Genomic DNA, 20,771 nt, shown 5'->3' with positions numbered 1-20,771 from the left:
GAGGTCAGATCAGGAACTTACAACTGGACCCTTGACTGTATAGAGAGAGACATGTTACCATCAACTCCTCTAAGTGGAAGACCCCAGTGGAAGTCAAAGAAGACACTGGTTGTCCCAAGACACAATCAAGCCTACCATTCCCCCAGTGCAACAATGGGCATCAGGGGCCTTCCACCTGCAGTTGAAGAACCAGACCCTGGAGTGGGACTTGGGGTAGAAGAGGGGCTACTTTGCCAATTGCTTCATTCTCCAGAGTTTAACTTGTTTCCCAACTCAGCTGTCTTTGAAAGCAACTTCATCCAGGTACCCCTAGCCAGCCATTTAAGCAAATTCTTTTCCCCTCTCCCAAATTTTATACCCAGGACTTGCATAAAACACTTATATGAGCCTTGAAATCCCTGGGGAAAAAAGGGGACTGAGGACCCAGAAAAAACTCAAGGGGTTAGGTCCTAAAGTCCCCTTGTTTGTGTATGTAGGGTAATGGTCTCACTTGTAAGACTTCTGCTATATAAGGCACCAAGTAAGAACTTTCAGGTAGAGGTCAGTGGTCATTGTACACTAGGGACTGATTAAACTGGATCTCAATGTCCAACCCAAGGCCATTAGTGCAAAAGTATGACTAGTATGATAATAAAACCAAACTAAAGTCATTACCAAAATCACAGCATTTAATTTTATAATATTCCAAATTGAATATGAAATTTCATTAAAATGATGAGTCATTCAGATAAAAGGACCAAGTACCTAGATTTGAATAGTGTAAACCAGGGGTCCAAGAGTCTCAGCCTGGGGTCTACAGTACCCCATGTGATCCGTAAATAGTTTTTGTTGGTTTGGATAGGGAAAAAAATTACATCTTTATTTTCACTGGTGTTTGGTTTCCTTTGTGTAATCCTCTGTATTTCATTTTAAGTACTTAAAAATATAATTCAGAGAAGGGATCCTTAGGCTTTACCAGACTATTAAATGATCCATGACACACAAAAAGGTTAAGAATTCTTTGTCTAAATGGACAAATTAAACAATTATTTTAAGAGACTCAGAAGTATGTTAGATTGTTGAGGAAACATTTTAGGGCTGAAATTTTCATGGGGAGTTAACCACAATACAGACTATCTACAAGGCAGATAGCTGAAAATTGACTTTCAATTAAGTGATTCAACCAACATGGTTGAAAGTACTTTCTACCCGTTCTTGTTACATGCTTAGATCCATGCCCTTGGGGCTGCTTTTCAGGTCACAAAGAAATGGAGAAACATCTGTGATGCATCTACAACTGTGGCTCTTGGTGTGACCTCATCAGTGGCATGCCTTCCTCTTCCCAACATTTTCCTGATGGCCAAAGTCAAATGGCCCAAAGGGCAATCTCCAAAGTGGATCAGACCAGTAGAAGCACCAACTATCACCCTCAAAAGGTAAAGAAATTAATGAGGGCTAAAGAACAAAAGGGGATACCACTGTATGCCTGAAAGGAAGCACGCTTTAACATTGAATTACCCAGTCACAGAATGTCAGATCTGGGAAGGGTGTTAAAGATCATCTTTCATTTTGTGCTTGGAGAAACTGAGGCTCTGGGAGTTTATGTGATTTCCCCAAGGTTGCATGGCCAGGAAATGGCCAAGCTAGAATTTGAATCTAGATCTTTTAGTTCCAGGCCCAGTGCTTTTTCCACTATGCCCGAATCAGAGATAAAGAAAAAACATAGAGGTCTCTAGAAGCTGTATCGGTTTCTGGTCCAGTAACTTAGACTTATGATGTTAAAACTTCAAGACAATTTAGAAATCATATAATCTAACTCCCTCATTTTACAGGTAAGGAGAAACAAAAGACCTGGTGAATGAGGAAGAGGGCTAGGGGTTTGAAGACAGACCATCAGAAGGGAGAGAGAAGATAATATATGAACTAGAGACTGACTCCAATTATAGGAAATTTTTCCTTCCTTGTTATGAGATGTAATGGAAAGTTATGTGACCTTGAGTAAGTGCCTCTGGGTTTGCATACTCATTGGTAAGATGAGGGCACTAGCCTATACAAATTCTAGTATCCCTTTCCAGTCCTAAAATTTGGATACCTTGAAAAAAATAAAATGGTGCATCATGTTAGGTGTCAGGACTCTAAAAGGCCAAAGACAGTACCAGCTCTCAAGAAAATCACAGTCTAATGGAGAAGATGATACGCAAAAAGCTATGAACAAACAGGTTATATACGGGTTAAATTGGAGTAATTTCAGAAAGGAGGTATAATCATTAAGTGAGACCAGGAAAGGCTTTTGACAGAAAGTAGGACTTTAGTAGAGACTTGAAGGAAACTAGGAAAACAGGAAGAAGTAGGAAATTAGGGTGCTTGAGGGAGTATCAATATGTATGTTGAAGCCTCCTAACATGAGGGCAGGAGTCGGGAACACTATAAGCCAGGCACTGACCTTATTGAGGAAGGAAGGAGAGTGTCTTGGGATTTGGCAATATCAGCTAGCAGAATCCTCAATGAGTGATAAGTATGGATTGAATGGACCTCATTATTAGGCTCTTTACCCATAAAGGCAATTCTACTCTTTAGCCCATTCCTCTGCATCTCTGACAGGTTTCCCCTCACCGGTGGAGAGGGCCATTTTGGGGTTGAAAAGAGGGAGAAGTAACCTATGCTGGAGTCCAACTACTTTCTTTGGTAAGAGGGATGTGGAGGGGGCAGAGCCAAGATGGCAGAGTGAAAGCAGTGACTTGCTTGAGCTCTCCCCAAAACCCCTCCAAATACCTATAAAAAAGGACTCTAAAGCAGCAGAACCCACAAAAAGACAGAGTGAAACATATTTCCAGCCCAACACAACCTGGATGGTTGATCAGAAAGGTGTATTGCACCAGGCATGTAGAGGAGCACAGTTTGGCATGAGGGCGCAGGCCACAGTGAACCAGGAGCAGGCCTCACAGGACTGAATCACAGGCAGCTGTGGAGGTTTCCAGACCTCTCAACCCATGAACACCAAAGACAACTTAGAAGGTCAGTGGCAAAAGTCTGTTTCTGTGGTGAGAGAGAAGCTAAGTCTCAGCCTCAGTTCCCGAGCACGGCTGCCTCCTGAGTTTCTGGCCCACAGACTGAGGGGGAATTGAGTGGCTGACCAGAAGGGAATTGTAGGTATCTCTTTGTCAGTGCTGAGGCAGGATCTCTTGCTTTGCCCATGCTTGGATCTGGGTCACAGTTCTGAAGGGTGGTCCTGGGGCAAGAAGGAGAGCTGGCGTGGTAGAACTTGTAGTGTCAGTGCAAAGGAAATCCTCCTCACAGTTCCAAGACAGAAAACAGTGCTTGTGGTCAGTCATAGACCAGAGCCCAGGCCAGGAAAGGAATAAACACCTTGCCCCTTATCATGCCACCTTGAAAGAACTGAAAATTTACAGGTCCCTAGAAGTATCTCTGAAAACAGTTGTACAAACCCCCAAAGCTTGGGACAGTACATTCTCCACATTGGAAGCAGACCTCTACCTTAATAAAGAGTTTAAACTCAAGTAATTGGCTGGGATCATGAGCAAACCTGCAAAGAAGTGTCAGACCATAGAATATTTTTTGGACAAAGAAGATCAAAACATACAACCAGAAGAAGACAACAAAGTCAAAGCTGCTACATCCCAAGCCTCCAAGAAAAATATGAATCAGACCCAGACCTTGGAAGAGCTCAAAAAGGATTTTGAGAAGCAAGTAAGAGAAGTAGATGAAAAACTGGGAAGAGAAATGAGAGCGAGCAAGAAAAGCATGAAAAACAAGTCAACAGCTTGCTAAAGGAGACCCCCAAAAAAATACTGAAGAAAATAACACCTTAAAAAAATAGCCTAACCCAAATGGCAAAAGAGGTGCAAAAAGCCAATGAAGAGAAGAATGCCCTAAAAAGCAAAATTGGCCAAATGGAAAAGGAAGTCCAAAAGTTTACTGAAGAAAATACTTCCTTAAAAATTAGAATAGAGCAACTGGAAGCTAGTGACTTTATGAGAAATCAAGACATGTAAAACAAATCCAAAAGAATGAAAAATTAGAAAACAATGTGAAATATCTCATTGGAAAAACAACTGACCTGGAAAATAGATCCAGGAGAGAGAATTTAAAAATTATTGGACTATCTGAAAGCCATGATCAAAAAAAGAGCCTAGACATCATCTTTCAAGAAATTATCCAGGAAAACTGCCCTGATATTTTAGAACCAGAAGGCAAAATAGAAATTGAAAGAATCCACTGATCTCTTCCTGAAAGAGAACCCCAAAGGAAAACTCCTAGGAATATTATAGCCAAATTCCAGAGTTCCCAGGTCAAGGAGAAAATATTACAAGCAGCCAGAAAGAAACAATTCAAGTACTGTGGAAACACAATCAGGATAACACAAGATTTAGCAGCTTGTGCATTAAGCGACTAGAGGGCATGGAATATAATATTCCAGAGGGCAAAGGAGATAGGATTACAACCAAGAATCACCTACCCAGCAAAACTGAGTATAATCCTTCAGGGAAAAAATGGTCATTCAGTGAAATAGAGGACTTTCAAGCATTCTGATGAAAAGACCAGAGCTGAATAGAAAATTTGACTTTCAAATACAAGACTCAAGTGGAACATGAAGAGGTAAACAGGAAAGAGAAATCATAAGAGAGTTATTAACATTGAACTGTTTGCATTCCTGCATGGAAAGATGACATTTATAACTCATGAGACCTTTGTCAGTATTAGGGTAGTTGAAAGGAAAAAAATTATATGTATAGATAGATATAGATATGGATAGATAGATAGATAGATAGAGGGCACAGGGTGAATTGAAGATGAAGGGGTCATATCTGGAGAATAAAATTAAGGGTGAGAGAGGATTATACTGGAGAAGAGAAAGGGAGAGGTAGAACGGGGTAAATTACCTCACAAAAAAACAGAAAAGAAAAGGCTCTTACAGTAGAGGGGAAACAGGGGAAGGTGAGAGGGAATGAGTGAATCTTATTCTCATAGGATTTGGCTTAAGGAGAGAATAACATACACATTCAATTGGGTATGGAAATCTGTCTTACCCTACAGGAAAATAGGGGAGAAGGGGACAAGAGACAGGGGATGATAGAGAGGAGGGCAGATTGGGAAAGGGGGTAATCAGAAGGAAACATTTCTGAGGAGGGACAGGGTCAAAAGAAAGAACAGAATAAATGGGGGGGTAGGATTAAGGGAAATAGAGTTAGTTTTTCACAACATGATTGCTATGGAAGTATTTTGCATAACTGCACATATCTAACCTATACTGAGTTGCTTGCCTTTTCAATGAGGGTGGGTGGGGAGGGAGGGAGAAAATCTGGAACCCAGAGTTTTAAAAACTCATGCTTAAAAAAAAACATTTTCACATGCAACTGGGAAATAAGAAATACAGGAAATGGGGTACAGAAATCTATCCTGCCCCACAGGAAAGTAGACGGGGAAAGGGATAAGAGAAGCAGGAGAGAGATAGAAGGGAGGGCAGACTAGGGGAAGGGATGTTTGGAATGCATGCCATCTTGGGGTGGGGGGAGGGGTGATATGGGGTGAAAATTTGAAACTCAAAATCTTGTAGAAGTAAATGTTGAAAACTAAAAATAAATAAATTTTTGAAAAAAGAAAAAAAAAGAGGGATGTGGAGTATATATCCTGTATCACATTGAATGCCATCTTGGGGAGGGGGGAGGAGAGAGAGGGAGGAAAAAAAATTTGGAACTCAAAATTTTATAAAAGTAAATATTGAAAACTATCTTTATATATAATTGGAAAAAATAAAATACTGGGGTGAGGGGTGAGGGGTAAGTGGAGGAAATAGCAGTGAGTGAAAAAGGCTAATGTTACTCTGTCTTCTATTTTTCTCCTTTGGTTCCGTTCTTGTGAGGTAAGCCTAGCATCACTGTTCTTGCTTTTCTGGAAGGCTGGATTCTTCCAGGAGACCTGTAACATTCTGGCCACAATTAAGTTTCTGGACTTGGAGCTCCCAGCAGACTACATGAAATAGGGTAGAGAGTAGAGAGCCTCTGACCTAGGGTCAAAGTTCACCAACCCTGTGGGCCAGTGTTATCCTTGGTGACCCTTAATTCCTAGACTCTGGACCCTGTGGGTCTACCTAAATCTACATAATTGCCTGTTGCTTCTTCCTCTCTTCTAGTGTGTTCTAACTAGACTTGGTCCCTTTGCCTGACTAGAGCTGTGTTACCTGCAGACTTTCCTGCTTAGCTAAATTCCTGGTCCTAAACCTTCCTAGCCAACCTTGACTGGCTTGACTGCCCATGCCCCAGAATCCTCTTGTTTCCTGATTCCTCTCTTTCTCCATTACCTATCTATCTGTGTCTGTCTATCTATCTCTCCCTCAGATCTTTTAGTTTCTCTCTTTGCTTTTACCCCTTTTTCTTCCCTTCTCATATTTTCTCCCCTCTCTTTCACTTCCCTTTTCTTTCTTGCTTTCCTTTCTTCTCCTCTTTTTCTCTTTCTGCCCTTTCTCTTCCCTTCCCTTACCCATTTCCCCCCTTTTGGTACCTACAGTTTTCTTTTGGGGGATCACTTTATGGGATTTCATGGAGAAATTCCCCATTGTACCACTGATTCTGCTGGCTAGGGATATGGCTCTATCAAAAAGGATGAGTTCTACTGTGGAGGGGTTTCCATTTTGCCTCTTTTCTTATGTCCCCAGGATTCTCCCACTAAAGTTTGTGGAACTCCAAATTTCTGACTGGTCCCGGCGTATCCTGAGGGTTCGGACAGTTACTGAAAAAATTTACTACCTAAAACTCCACTTGGATCATCCTGAGGTTGTCTTCCAGTTCTGGGTCCGGCTGCTATATATTCTGGAGAGTGGACTGTCCATTACCACTAAAGACCCGAGAATTCATGTGACTCATTGCCTGGTGCCCAAGAGGGGCAAACCCTCTAGGAATGCCCCAGAAATGGTAAATGGACTCCCTAAGGCCCTAATCTTCACTAGCAAGAATGGGGTCATAGGGTCATGGAAATAGAGCCTGAAGGGACCTCAGAGGTCACTCAGTCTAACACTCTGGCAATACTCTAGGTCATTGTAGGGGAGAACATTTCGAATTACTCAGGTACGAAGTTTGTGGCCTGAAGACAGCCTTTTCCAGTTTTGTTTGGTTTCCTTTCATTTGGTTTTGATGGCTACAAATGTGAGAATCTATAGGAGGTCTATTAAGAGTCAATAGCCAATTGAAGAAACCTATTTGTACAACGGAGAAGCAACTAAATATGAGACTGGTTTTTCCCCTCAGAGAAATAGAAATTATTCCACTCCTGTGAACAGAAAATTTAAAGCTTCATTACTCAGAAATAACATGAAATTATTCTAGTACAATAAAAAGTACTGGATGGGAATAATACATTTAACAGGTAGAAATCCAGGCTTGGGGTGTGAGAAATAGATAGTATCTCTGGATTCCACATGAACCACTAGCACATTTTGGGCTCCATTAATGATAAGCTAGGGAATGAGGCCACTAGGTGGTGTAGCACAAGCCCTGGAGTCAGGAGGACCTGAGTTCAAATTTGAACTCAGATATTTACTAGATGTTTGACCCTGGGTAAGTCACTTAACCCCAATTGCCTTAAAAAAATAATAAGCTAGGGAAATGATGTTTCCTCATGGCTGGGGGCCCCATAACATGGTAGAGAGGTCACAAGGGGTCCCTTTCAGACTGAAGAGAGTGTGAGCCTAGCAACCTCACTTTACCATATGATCTTTCTAGCTAGAAATTAGCAGCCCACCACCTGCTGGACCGAGTGAGAGCCTGTCTCTTCTTATGGCCAAGGGATTTTCTGAAGCTTCTTCAAAGTGTTCAGCAGTCTTGAGGCAGCAAAAGAAAGCAGCTAGGTAAGTGCATCAAACCTCCTCCCATTCTTTTCCTCCATTAAGGCAGACAAGTAGGGAGATAAGGGAATGTGGCATAGGACTGAAGAGTCAACTGATGAGAAATCCTAACTAGTCTCTGTCCTCACTCTATAAACTTGGGCAATTCACACGTCCTTGCTCTCCACTATCACCTTCTTAGGGACAACTCAGCTTAAAACTCAAGAGTCTAAAATCAATGTAGTGGAATAGTGTCCTTTCCCCAAGGAAGGGAAGGTCTCCAGAGGCAAATTTTTGAAAAAAAAAAAGTCTGGAGACCTAATTACTGACCTAGGGCCTCACCTTTCTGACAAGAGAGGCTGGGAGGGGAGGGGAAGACAGATTTGCAGCCTCTGCTTTGAATGGTATGTAAATCTTCTCATCTATTCTTTCCCCTGGAACATTTTTTAGTGTAAACTGGGCTTCAGTCCTTAACCCAATGGACATGGGTATAATTTTGGAAGGTCACCCAAAAAATCACCAGCTTGTGCTCCTGCTCACAGATGCCCTGGGGATGTCAGTATCTGGCTTATTTTGCTTTCCTCAAAAGGGCCCTCATCTCCCAGCACTCAAGCTAACTAGATAGACGTCAAATATTAGAAATGCAGAAATACAGAAAAAGCTTGTACCTGAGCCCATAGTCAAGAAGATACTCCCACTTTCCTCATGAGAACAAAATCTCAGGGACTCTAAAGAGGTCACTTCTCTGCCCCACCACCTGGACTTACATAGACTACATCACTGTGCCACAGTACAGGCAAAAAGTTGGATTGCATGTGTTTTAGGTGCATAGATTCACTCCTCCCTTAAGGAGGCTCTGTGCCTCCTTGCTCCTTGGTACATGGAACTCCCTATAGGAACCATATTGATGCACAGGCCTCTCTCTAGGTCTTGTCTTCAGGTCAGTATCTCTTTTTTTCTCTTTGAGTTCTTTCAAACCCAGAAGTAAATGCTTTATACTATAGGAACATAAAAGGAACAGTTTACCTGCACTGCTGGTAGATTTTTACATATGTAAGGGAAGCTCCAGCTTGTTCTCCTTAGATAAGCCATAAGCAAGATGGTAGCTTCTAAATGATCTGTTTAAATTCCCCAGGCTGCATTTGCTAATTGCCCAAGACTCAGTGTTAAGACTAGATAGTTGTGGAGGAAGCATGGATTAAAAGTATTCGCTTAAAAATAACAAGGTCTGCCAAAATGAAAAGGGTGTGGAAATCCCTGGTGTCCAGGAGAACATTGTATAGAATAAAAAGAAAAGAAAACAGAACAGGAATGAGATCATTAAGACAAGTAACTAGATGACAGAAATGCAAAATCAGAAGGGGTGGAGACTTCTGTTGGAGAGTCAACAGAATCAACAACTCAGACACTCAGGAAATCAGATGGGAGAGTATGCGGCGGAGGTCTCAGGCAGGGCTTCTTAAGATGAGCAGGTTCACCTAAATTGTAACCTTTTTTTTTCTTTTTCAATATTTTGCTAACTGTATTTCAATATAATTAAATTTCCTTTGTAATCCTATAGATTTTATTTTATGCATTTAAAAACGTGATTCTGAGAACTGCAAAAGGAGTCCATGATACAAAAATGGTTTAAAACCCCTTTCTCAGAGAGAGAGCCTAAACTTGAGTTAGGAATAGAAAGAAACAGGGGAAATAAGAAGACTATAGACTACTCATTTCAGTCCTGGCAGTCCAGGACTGAAATGATCAGCCCAGGTGACTGATTAAAGGTATCTAGAACTAAGGGGTCTTTATGAACCATTTTGAGGGGCAAGCTAGATTTAGATGAATTCTATATCAGCAGTTTAGCTTAGCACACAATATCTGGCACATAGAATAAGCACTTAATGAATGTTTATTGACTATTTTTTGCTATACCTGTATAGAATTTATACTGTGATAAATCCTTTGGTCCTGCTCATAACAGTGCTGAGGAGAGGATATGAGAGAGCTAAAAGGGAGTCAGGCAAGGGCCCTAAGGCACAGCTCCCAGAATACAACAAGCATTTATCATGTATCTATCATATACTAAGGGCTGGGGATACAGAGAAATTAAAAATAATCCTTGCCTTCAAGTAGGACAAAAATCTCTATGCCTTGGGTCAAGACAATAGGAATGTGACAGACAGCAAAAGAAGGTAGCCTGATATTGTTTTGCCACTGTCTAACTGGGAAAATCAATCCAAGAGTGAACTGAGTCTGCCTATTGGAAGATTTACAGGTGTGGTTTGTCTGAGAAAATCGTAGGAAATTTAAAAAAAAAAACCTAACTTTTAAAGCAAATTACTTTCATTAAGTTAAAAAGTAAAATCCCTAGAAATTTTTATTCTCGCTGTTTAACTTCATACAAGAGTCTTTTAAAATTTGTTTTTCAAATCACTGTTTCCTCAATAAAGGCTTTTTTATTTATTTATTTATTTTAGGCAATTGGGGTTAAGTGACTTGCCCAGGGTCACACAGAATAAAGGCTTTTTTAAAAAAATAATTTATTTTTCCCCAATTACATGTAAAAACAATTTTTAACATTCATTTTTTAAAATTTCTAGTTCCAAATTCTCTCCCTCCCTCCTCTTCTCCCCTCATTGAGAGGGTAAGCATCTATAGGTTATACATATGCAAATATGTCTTGTATCATTGTATTGCTGAGAATAGCTGTTATTCACAGTTGATCATTATATAATATTGCTGTTACTATGTACAATGTTCCCCTGGTTCTGCTGATTTCACTTTGCATCAGTTTGTGTAAGTCTTTCCAGGTTTTTCTGAAATCATCCCACTTGTCATTTCTTATAGAACAATAGTATTCCATCACAATCATATATCACAACTTGTTCAGCCATTCCCCAATTGATGAGCATCCCCTCAATTTCCAGCTCTTTTGACACCACAAAAAGAGCGTGGCATAAATATTTTTTGCACAAATAGAGCTTTTTTATTATCTTTTAAAATTATTTAAATTTTTAAATTGATATCTTTTGTAGTTATGTCACAATGATTTTAGAATCCTAACTTTTCCCCTTCTCCTCTCTAATCTAGTCATCACTTGTGAAAAGAAATTTAAAAAGAAAGGGGAGGGGAAAGCATTCTAACAAAAACAACCAATAGAACCAACTATGTCTGAAGGCACATGTACTATTCCTTGTCCATGGTCTCCCATCTTTGCTGTTTTAATTAGTTTTTAAAAAAGCAAAGAGCTTATAGTTTTCTGAATTTATTTAGTCTTAAAAATTAATATAGTGAACAATTTTGGTTCCAGAGAAAAAACAAAGAAATGAATTTCCTTCTTTTTCCTGGGAAGGTGAGAAGTTGGGGTGCAGAACCTTGCATACAATGTATTTGCTGTGTTGATTAGTTTTGCTTCACAATTTCTCTTTGTCCTAAGGACAGACTTATGAAATGAGTAAGAGGGAAAGAGAGTATGTCTAGAAATGATTGTGATGTAAGAAGCATCAACAAAACATGAATAAAAATTTGTATTTGAAAAATTAATTTCATTGAAGCCCTGTGTTATTATTTTCTTTCCATGGGGAGGCAGGAACTAACTTGATGGCAATCAAGACTGTTTTTACATTTGGGATATATGCAATTTACAACAGATAAGATGAATAAATTTTTCCACTCCCATGGAATGTGAGCAGATGGAGAGGTACCCACTCCTCAGCAAAAGGAGAACTTAGCTTTTCTCTGTCCCTCTCCCTGGGCTTTCTCACTTCTCTAGTCACTTTTTAAGTAGGTCATACTCACAATATAGCTATTTCCATTTATATCTGTGCTTAAGGCATTTGCACTTGGAAGAACACTATTGGAAGCTAGGTTTGAAATAAGATTTCAATGCTCTTTCCTTTTCCTTTTGTCTTTTTTCTTGACCCGGCCGATATTTTCTGGATCATCAGGACCAGTAGCTTCAATATCATGGAGATTATCAGAGATGGTCAGACAAGCAACTCAGGTAAGGCAGAATACGAGGCACAACCATCTCTCTTTCTCTCTCTCTCACTCTCTCTCTCTCTCCCTCTCCCTCCGTCCTTCACTCTCTCTCTCTTTCTCTCTCTCTCTCTCTCTCTCTCTCTCTCTCTCTCTCTCTCTCTCTCTCTCTCTCTCTCTCTCTCACATACACACACACATACACACACACACACACTGTTTTAAGAATCTACCAAAAGAGGAACTTGGTGCTTAGACTAGCTTCCCTTTCTGACTTTAAGGTTTTTTGTCAAGGGCTCAATGACTCTCCTTTTAGTCTTCCAGGCTTAAAGACTTGGAGTCCTCTTTGACCCCTCAATCTTTGTGTTCCCTGTATTGAACAAGTCACCAAAAGTAAAGAATCAAACCCTGGAATCAGCAGCTAGAAACCAAAGAGATGACTTAATTCTTTGATCTCCTTGACTTATGGCACCATCCTTAGTTAAGAAAGCCCCAAATACGGTATTTCAGGTTGAGGTCCACTTAATACTTGCCACCAACTTAGTCCTAGCCCTTCTGTTGTGTCAGGAATGCCTCCAGACTCTCAGGTCCAATTGGAGCACCTCTTGTCTCCACCTAGATCTAATCACTGGAGACAAGCTAAGAATAAATAGAATATTTTATAAGCATGTGATATCCACCCACCCTTCTCTGTCCCCAATGAGCTAAAAGGCCAAAAGCTAAAAGGGCAGGGGTACAAATACAGAGCTGAAGGAACTTTAGAAAGGTCATCTAGACCAGCCCTTGCTTATCTTATAGATGAGAAAATTGAGGCCTAGAAACATTAAGTGAATTATCGAAGATCATACGTCAAATAAGTGACAGGTCCAGGATTTGAACTCCAGTTTTCTGACTCTATATACAAGACTTTCTGCTCTGTCATGTCACACAGATTTTATCACCAAAATGATATTTGCTACGTGTAGCTGAAACACTTGTATGCAGATGACATACATAGACACAGTCAACAACATTAAGTATTTATAATATGCCATACACTGTGTTAAACATTGGGAATAGAAAGAAAGAGAAAGAGAGAGATAAAGAAAGAAAAAAAGAAAGAAAGAAAAATCATAGTTTCTGCCTTCAAGGAACTCATATTCTAATGGGGAGACAGCATACAGACATCTATGTACATACAAGACATGTATAAAGTAAGTGAAAGGTAATCTCAGAGAGGAGGCAGGAATACAAGAAAGGGTCTCCTGAGGAAGGTAGGATCTAAGCTGAGTCTTGAAGGGAGCCAGGGAAATTAAGAGTTGGAGGTGAGGAGGGAGAGCATTCCAGGCAGCCAACGAGTGCAAAAGCCCAGAGATGGGAATTAGAGCATCTCAACTCAGTAACAGCAAAGGAGGCTGATGTAGCTGATGGTCAAATAGATGGAAAGAAGTTAAGGGTCATAAGACTGAAAAGGAAGAAAGGGACCTACTTGGGAAGAGCTTTAAATGGCAACCAGAGGAACTTAGATTTGAACAAGGAGCCAGTGGAATTTGAGTTGGGAGGTTACACAGTCAGACCTATGCTTTGGAAAAATCACTTTGGCAGCTGAATAGGGGATGCATTATAGTGGGAAGAGATTTGAGGTAGGGAGAACAAATAGAAAGCTATTATAATAGTCTAAGCAAGAGATGGTGAGGGTCTATGCAAGGCTGGTAGCTTGTGAGTGCAGAGAAGGGGACATGTGAGAGATGTTGCAAAGGGAGAGAAGACAAGGTTTGGCAGTAGATTGACTATATGGAGTGATGAACCTGCATGATTGTGAAGACGCTGGTGCTTTCTTATTTTGGGGGGTGGTGGTTAGGCAATGGGGTTAAGTGACTTGCCCAGAGTCACACAGCTAGTAAGTGTTATGTGTCTGAGGCCAGATTTGAACTCAGGTCCTCCTGAATCCAGGGCCAGTGCTCCATCCACTGCACCACCTAGCTGCCCCTTGGTGCTTTCAACAAGAAAAAAATAAGTTGAGAAGGGGGGAGGGGGCAGAGACTGGGAGGAAAAGTAATGAGTTCTGTTTTGACATGTTGAGTTTGAGATTTCTACTGGACATCCAGTACAAGATGTCCAAAAAGGAGTTGTTAATTCAGGACTATAGTTTAGGATAGAGACTATGTCTAGATTTATGGACCTGGGAATCAATTCTGTATAGAGATGATACTTTAACCTACCGGAGAGGACGTGATCACCTAGTGATATAGTATAGTTTAAAAAAATAAGTGTGCGGGCGTCTGAACCTTGGAGGAAAAACAAAGGAACATCAAACAGGGAACAGCATTTCTCCACTGGGGTGTGGCACTAGAGGAGCAGCTTCTTACCTCCAGGTGCCACTGGGAGTGTTGATGGAATAATAAACTACACCACACTTAGAGGACTCAGATGCACCTTTTTCATGCTTCTTAGATATCTTTACTAGTTACCATTTAAAATCTAGGGGAGTGAATTAGCGCCCTCATAAGTGATCTTTTTAAAAAGTTACTTTTTAAAATAACTCCTCTCCTACCCATTGAGGAGGCAAGAAAAACAAAGCTCATTACAAATATGTATTGCTATGCAAAACAAATTCCTGTATTAGTCATATCTATAAAAAGAAAGAAAAGACAGAAAAGACTCTAAGTTCATCACGTTTCTCCCTGGAGGTAGGTAGCATGTTTCATCATGAGTTCTTTAGAATTATGATCAATCACTGAGTTCCAAAGTCTTTCAAATATGATTATTTTTACAATATTATTGTTATTGTATAAATTGTTCTCTTGGTTCTGCTTACTTCACTTTGTGTCAGTTCATATAAGTCTTCCCAAGATTTACTGAAACCATTCCCTTCATCATTTCTTAGAGCACAAGAATATTCCATCATATTCATATACCATAAGTTGTTCAACACTCCCCAATTAATGAGCATATCCTTAGTTTACAATTCTTTGCTATTACAAAAAGAACTGCTGTAAGTACTTTAAAAATATATTAATCCTTTTTCTCTTTTAAAAAAATCTCTTTGGGGTATAGTATACATTTAATTTTTATTCTGAACTTAAACACTAAATAAAATGAATATTTCATATACATATAGAACATAAGATAATTATACATGAACCTGCAGATCTCTATTATGTACAGCTTACTATTTTTTTAATTCAACCTGTAGCTTTCAAAGATGTCCTGCTTATCTGTTCTTTTTTTTGTCTTCCTTCCATTTTCTTCTCTTCATGTAAAAAAAATGCCTCAATAACTTCCTTTTCCTCCTCCTCCTCTTCTTCTTCTTCCTTCTCCTCCTCCTTCTTCTTCCCCAGCCCTATCCTCTCATGTGGGGGAGGTGAGAAGAAAAGAAAAACCAAGCTTATCATGCCAAATATGCATACTTCAGCAAAACAAATCCCCACATTAACTATATTCACAAATGTATGTCTTTCTCCCTCTGAGTGTTTTATTTTGCATTTTGAATCTAGCACATCTCTGGGTAGCATGCTTCATAATCAGTGCTCTGGAATAATGTGGTTGGACATTGCATTGATCACAGTTCTCAAATCTTTCAAAGTTGTTTTTCTTCATAATGTTATTATATCAATCATTATCCTGGTTCTGCTCGCGTTACTCTGCATCAGTTCATACAGATCTTCTGAGGTTTCTCTGAAGTTGTCCATGTCATCATTTCTTACAGCGTGATTATATTACATTACATTCATATGCCATCACTTGTTTAGCCATTTCTCAATAGACAGGTACCACTTGGTTTCTAGTTCTTTGCTACTTCAAAAAGAGCTACTATAATATATTTTATATGTGGAGATCCTTTTCCTTTTAAAATGATAACATCACAATGACTCTAGTACCTACCCAGTTGGAGACCACATTTATGATTTCTTTCCATCTCAAAGAATTTACTCATCTAGATTAAGAAATTTATTCAAGTGAAATCAAAAGTAAACTATAACCTCATTGACATCTAAAGTTGCTGAGCAAAAGCCATGACCATTTCTGGTAAAGTCAGTCTTCAATCTTTTTCCTTGTCTGTCTGGCTCCTTATACCAAGACAGATACACCCAAAGGCCTTTTGTAGCTGGGTGCAACCAAATGCACCTAGTCTCCAAAACAGGGTGGCGAGATAGGGATGGAGGGAGAGAAGAAGAGAAATCACAGCTTACCGCAATCAACTTTTACAGTCTCAAAACTGACCCAAAGCTGCAACTCAAATGCTTGGCTCCCTATAAGGCAAATCTGATGGCTTACCTCAGTACTTCAGCGGGGCCTGGCCTTTGTGTGGTCCTGGGGGGTGTTAGAAGCTTGTCAAGGAGAGAGGAGGTAGAAGCCTGGGGAGGGGGCAGGAGACACTTATCTGTATAATGCTGGACTACCCTATACTAGTTATAGTTGTAGTGTAAGATCACAATCCCATTATGAACTGGTATATTGTCTTGGAGACATGGTGTGACTCCTCCCACCCCCACCCCAAATCCATCTCTCCAAGGGCAACCTAGTATCTCCAAATTTAGCTAGCCTGAATGCCAGAAGAGAACAGAAGGATGTTAGGAAGGAAGCGAGGACAAGCCAACAGTACAGTTTTGAAAGCAAACTGCAGAATCCTTTTTTAAAAAGTTGTATGAAATGTCAAAGTTTCATAGACAATCCTCTTTTTGTGTTCTACTGTGTGTATGGAATTTTTTTTCCCTTCTTTTTACTTTTTTTGCTGTTTAAGTTCAGAATTAAAAAAAAAAACTTAGGTAGGTTCTCATAAGACAAATATACACGACCTGTTTTCTGGCCCCTAGTCAAAGCTTTTCAACTTGATAAGACCTGCCAGGGCTTTGTGTTCTACTGGCATAACCTTCCAGAGGCTAAGGTTACCTCTGCTCCAAAAGTATACAGACCTCTGTATATATATTTAACTGCTTCTGTTTAATCCTCAGCCTTTTGTAGTCTGGCTTCCACCCTCCATTGCTCTCACATGACTTTCTAAGGTTGAGTGGCTTCTTAGTCACCAAATCCAACGGCCTTTGCCTGGTTTCCATTCTTCTTCTCTAACTTCTCCACAACATGTGACACCATTTGACCAGTTCCTTCCTAGACTTGTGACACTGCTTTCAACCTCCCTTCCCACCTTTTTGACTTCTCCCTCTTTGGCTCCCCTTCCTCTCACCTCTTCAATGTAGGCATCCCCAAGTCTCTGAGTGAGACACTCAACTTCTTAACATACATTCTTTCCCTCAATGAGCTCGTCCTCATTCCTTCAACTCAGCTCTGACTCCCAATTCTCTATGTGCAGTGCAGACATCATCTCTGAGCTTCAGGCCTGAAATCTAAAAGTCTGCTGGAATATATTCCTAAATCTCCCACCAACATCTCAAGTCCATGTCTAAAACAGATTCCAACATCTTTGTCCTGAAACTTGTTTGTCTCCCTAACTTCCTTAGTTTCTATTTCACTGGCTAGAAACCATGGAGTCAACATTGTGTCTTCCTTCTTTCTTGCCCTTCATCTCCAATCAGTTGTCAAGCCCTGTCCACTCTACCTTTGTGGGTTCACTCACAGTGATCACAGAATCACAGATAGAGCTAGAAGAAACCTCAGAGGCCATCTAATACAATCCCCTCATTTCATAGATGAAGAAACTAAGGTCTCGATTTCCATCCCCACTGCCAGTGCTATTACCAGAGTTCAAGTCCTTATTGTACCCTACTAAGAATACTGCAATAAGTTTCTTACAGAGAGCTACCCTACACATCACTGCCAGGGAAATATACTTAATGTACACCTCTGATTATGATTGCCTTGATCAACATTCTTAGAGAATATTTAAAGCACTCCACAATCTGATTCCGTCCTACTTTTTCAGCCTTATCTCACCATACTTCCTCTAGACGCTGCTATTTCTGCTCATTCCTACTTTTATTCCTATGCCTGGAATGAAATCACAGGATCTCCTCCTATTGAAATCATCCTTGTCCTTAAAGACCAAATATAGGGGTCAACTTTCCCATAAAGTCTTCCTAAAAGATTGTATCAGCCAGAAGTAATCTCTCATCCTTTGCCTCTCTAGTAGCACTTTGTATTATGGCTATTTGTATAGATATGTTCTCTCTCCTATTGCTAGATTATAAAGGCCTTAGCCTTATTCATCTTTGCATTCCTCTAGCTCATAGAATAGTTTTTAATATATGTTGGTTGAACTATATACAAACATCCTCTCTACATCAGCAAGCATGAAAGCCCTTTTCTAAATTCTGCTCTGGATATATTGAGAATGTCATATTACGGCAAATTTAAATATTTAGAGATAAATACAGGGAAGAGGTCTGGAAGTGTTTCTCTAACATCCAGTTACAAGCTTTGTAGAGCTGAGACTGCCTAAATGTTTCTTCTGTCTTCACAGAGGCCTTCACACATAGAGGCAGCACATCATGGGCAGTGATAACCCAGGAATCAGGAAGACCTGGGTTCAGGTCCTGCCTCTGATATACTAGCTGTATGACCACGAGCAAGTCATTTAAATTCTCAGTGCCTCAGGCAACTCTCTAAGTCACATGAACTGCCAATCTGCATTGGTGGAAGGAGTTTCCACACTGAGATTTCTTCATAGGAATGGAATCACTCACAGGTTTGGATAAAAAAAAATCATGGTGATTGCTGCATTTAACATCAGGGTATAGTATAACAAGAATGTCTTAAACTTGATCATGGCATTTTGAGAAGTTCATGTGACTTTTAGAGGGTCATCAGACAGGCTGGGATCACTGGGATCATAACTCTCAGTCATGATTGGCTGATGTCAATCAAACCATCTTGAGATGTCATTGGCCCTCCTTCTTTCTAATTGCTCTCTTTATTTTTCCTTCTTATTCAGTGCCCCACACATACAGCTCCATCTGTAATAGGAATAAGGGGGTTGGATTAGATTTTTCAAGCCTCTTTCAGCTCAAGGTCCTATGATCCTAATATTCCCTTGGGTCATATAAACTCTCCTTACCCTTGGAAGACCACACTACAAAAGAGTCACAAACCTGAGGGCTCTTTATAACTACAGGCAAGAATCTCTACAGAAAATAGCAAATATTTCAAAGTAAATTTAATTAATTATATTAAGTTGATTTTTATAGACTAAATCATTTTTTAAAAAGGAAAAAAGAGGAGAGCATCCTGCAAGCCACTGAGAGATAGGCACATGGTTTATCTGTTTGGTTGAATGATCTAACCTGGAAATAAAACTCCTTGACTTTTGTTTTTCAATCTAGAAAAAGAAACTTCCTCCCAAGAAAGCATTCAAAGAAACGAAGGAGACCTACACTTGAGAGACTCTTTCTGTCACAGCATATGGGAAAGAGAAGATCCCTGCGGGCTACAGCCACTGTCTCTCCTTAGCACCCTAGCAGCCTCCACTTTTTGCTCTGGCCCACTGCCTTAGGTAAAGTATCTAGACTAAAATGTTCTGCTATAGTGAGGTCCGGTTTTTGGTTTGTTTGTTTTTTAGTTTAAATATTTTATTCTTTTTCCATTACATGAAAAAATAATTGTTAATATTTTTTTAAAATTTTGATTTCCAAATTCTCTTCCCTCCCTCTACTTCTCCCTCATTGAGAAGGCAAGCAATATAAGTTAAGCATGTGAAATCATATAGAACATATTTCCAGATTAGTTATGGTATGAAAGAAAACACAGACTGCAAAAAAAAAATGCACACAAGAAAGTAAAAAAGAGTATACTTCAATATTCATTCCGACTCTATCAGTTCTTTCTCTGGAGGTGGATAGCATACTTCATCATAGGTCCTTGGGAACTGTCTTAGATCCTTGTATTGTTGAGAATGGCTAAGTCTTTCACAGTTGATCATCATACAATATTGCTGTTACTATATACAATGTTCTCTGATTCTGCTAATTTCATTTTGTATCAGTTCATGTAAGTCTTCCCAGGTTTTCCTGAAAACATCCTGCTCTTCATTTCTAATAGCACAATAGTATTCCATCACAGTCATATACTACAACTTGTTTAGCCATTCCCCAATTGATGAATATCTCTTCAATTTCCATTGTTTGCCACCACAAAAAGAGCTGCTATAAATATTTTTGTATATGTAGATTATTTTTTTTTAACCTCTTTAGGATACAAACCTAGTAGTGGTATTTCTGAGTCAAAGGGTTTTATAGCCCTTTGGGCATTATAGTGAGATTTTTAAGGCTGATGGATTGCCCTGGATTTTTCCCAGAATATCTGGTCACTGGAAATATCTACTGAGGTGTCAGAACCCATAACAAGTACTCCTAACTCTTCTCCTTGCTAAATACTTCCACCCGGCCTCTTTTCTAAGACCTGGAGCCCTCTGGTAGTCCTAAAGAGACACCTTGAGATTTCACAGAAGCACTTTCTGGGAAACACCTGGGATACTCCTCTGAGCTAGGGCTGCTTTATATCCACAAAAGGAGGAAGAAGGTTAGGAGAAATGGAGTCCAAATCTACTGTCTCATCTCCTTCAATGAGTACTCTTGTCTTCCCCATGAGAATCATGTTCAGGCTTGACAGTCACAGATGAGTTGCTCATCAGCGTAGGTGAAGGGAGTTTCCCCACATCAATGGAATCATAGAGCTGGACGAAAAAAAAATAACGATGGTGACGTATAGTCATGTTAAGGCTTGGGATTAGGAGGACAGACAGGAGTAGGAGAGAAGATAGCCTATCTGAGACAGTTATGGGGAAGGAGAGGGAGGATGCCTGTACACTTGTGGCTAAGTAGATCTTATTTACTTTCTCATTTATCTGACAAGGGTTTGCTGAATAGTTATGTAATGAATGTTTGTTGAATTATCTGTTGTTTGTCCGAGTTTGAGAGGTGCAGAGGACTCCTACGGAAAACATATGATCTTCTTCCAGACTAGGTCTCAATGGTCCTTTCTGAAATCTGGTCATTTCAATTTAAGATCATGGCTCTCAATGCTTCAAAATGATTACCAGCAGAATGAGCAAACTCTATAG

General features: G+C 39.9%; 1 protein-coding gene and 1 long non-coding RNA gene across 2 annotated transcripts in view; one reads left to right on the top strand and one right to left on the bottom strand.

The window, feature by feature from the left end:
- Nucleotides 1-16,164, bottom strand: part of LOC110219236 (uncharacterized) — a 31,409-nt gene extending 15,245 nt beyond the window's left edge. Inside the window, exon 1 of the long non-coding RNA XR_002327553.2 lies at nucleotides 16,037-16,164. This is a non-coding gene — a long non-coding RNA (uncharacterized LOC110219236). The remainder of the gene's footprint in view (nucleotides 1-16,036) is intronic.
- LOC110219234 (Golgi-associated RAB2 interactor protein 1B-like) lies at nucleotides 5-19,205 on the top strand. Its single transcript, XM_078153893.1, has 6 exons — nucleotides 5-303; nucleotides 1,210-1,415; nucleotides 6,653-6,908; nucleotides 7,716-7,840; nucleotides 11,749-11,804; nucleotides 19,036-19,205. Exons 1-6 carry the CDS (start codon nucleotides 52-54, stop codon nucleotides 19,203-19,205), a joined length of 1,065 nt encoding a protein of 354 aa, XP_078010019.1. The 5' UTR covers nucleotides 5-51.
- Nucleotides 19,206-20,771: the final 1,566 nt, after the last annotated feature.

The sequence above is a fragment of the Phascolarctos cinereus genome, unplaced genomic scaffold (assembly GCF_003287225.1).
Source record: "Phascolarctos cinereus isolate Bilbo 61053 unplaced genomic scaffold, phaCin_HiC Scaffold_1;HRSCAF=81, whole genome shotgun sequence".
Classification (NCBI taxonomy): Eukaryota; Metazoa; Chordata; class Mammalia; order Diprotodontia; family Phascolarctidae; genus Phascolarctos; species Phascolarctos cinereus.
The sequence above is the reverse complement of the archived record's forward strand: the minus strand, read 5'-3'. Positions and strand labels throughout refer to the sequence as shown.

What these genes read in the sequence shown, in the direction of transcription:
- LOC110219234 (XM_078153893.1), top strand. Translation starts at nt 52, where the DNA reads ATGTTACCATCAACTCCTCTAAGTGGAAGACCCCAGTGGAAGTCAAAG. An exon ending in CTAGGAATGCCCCAGAAATG is followed by an intron (nt 6,909 to 7,715) that starts GTAAATGGACTC and finishes TGATCTTTCTAG; the next exon opens with CTAGAAATTAGCAGCCCACC. An exon ending in CAGCAAAAGAAAGCAGCTAG is followed by an intron (nt 7,841 to 11,748) that starts GTAAGTGCATCA and finishes CTGGATCATCAG; the next exon opens with GACCAGTAGCTTCAATATCA.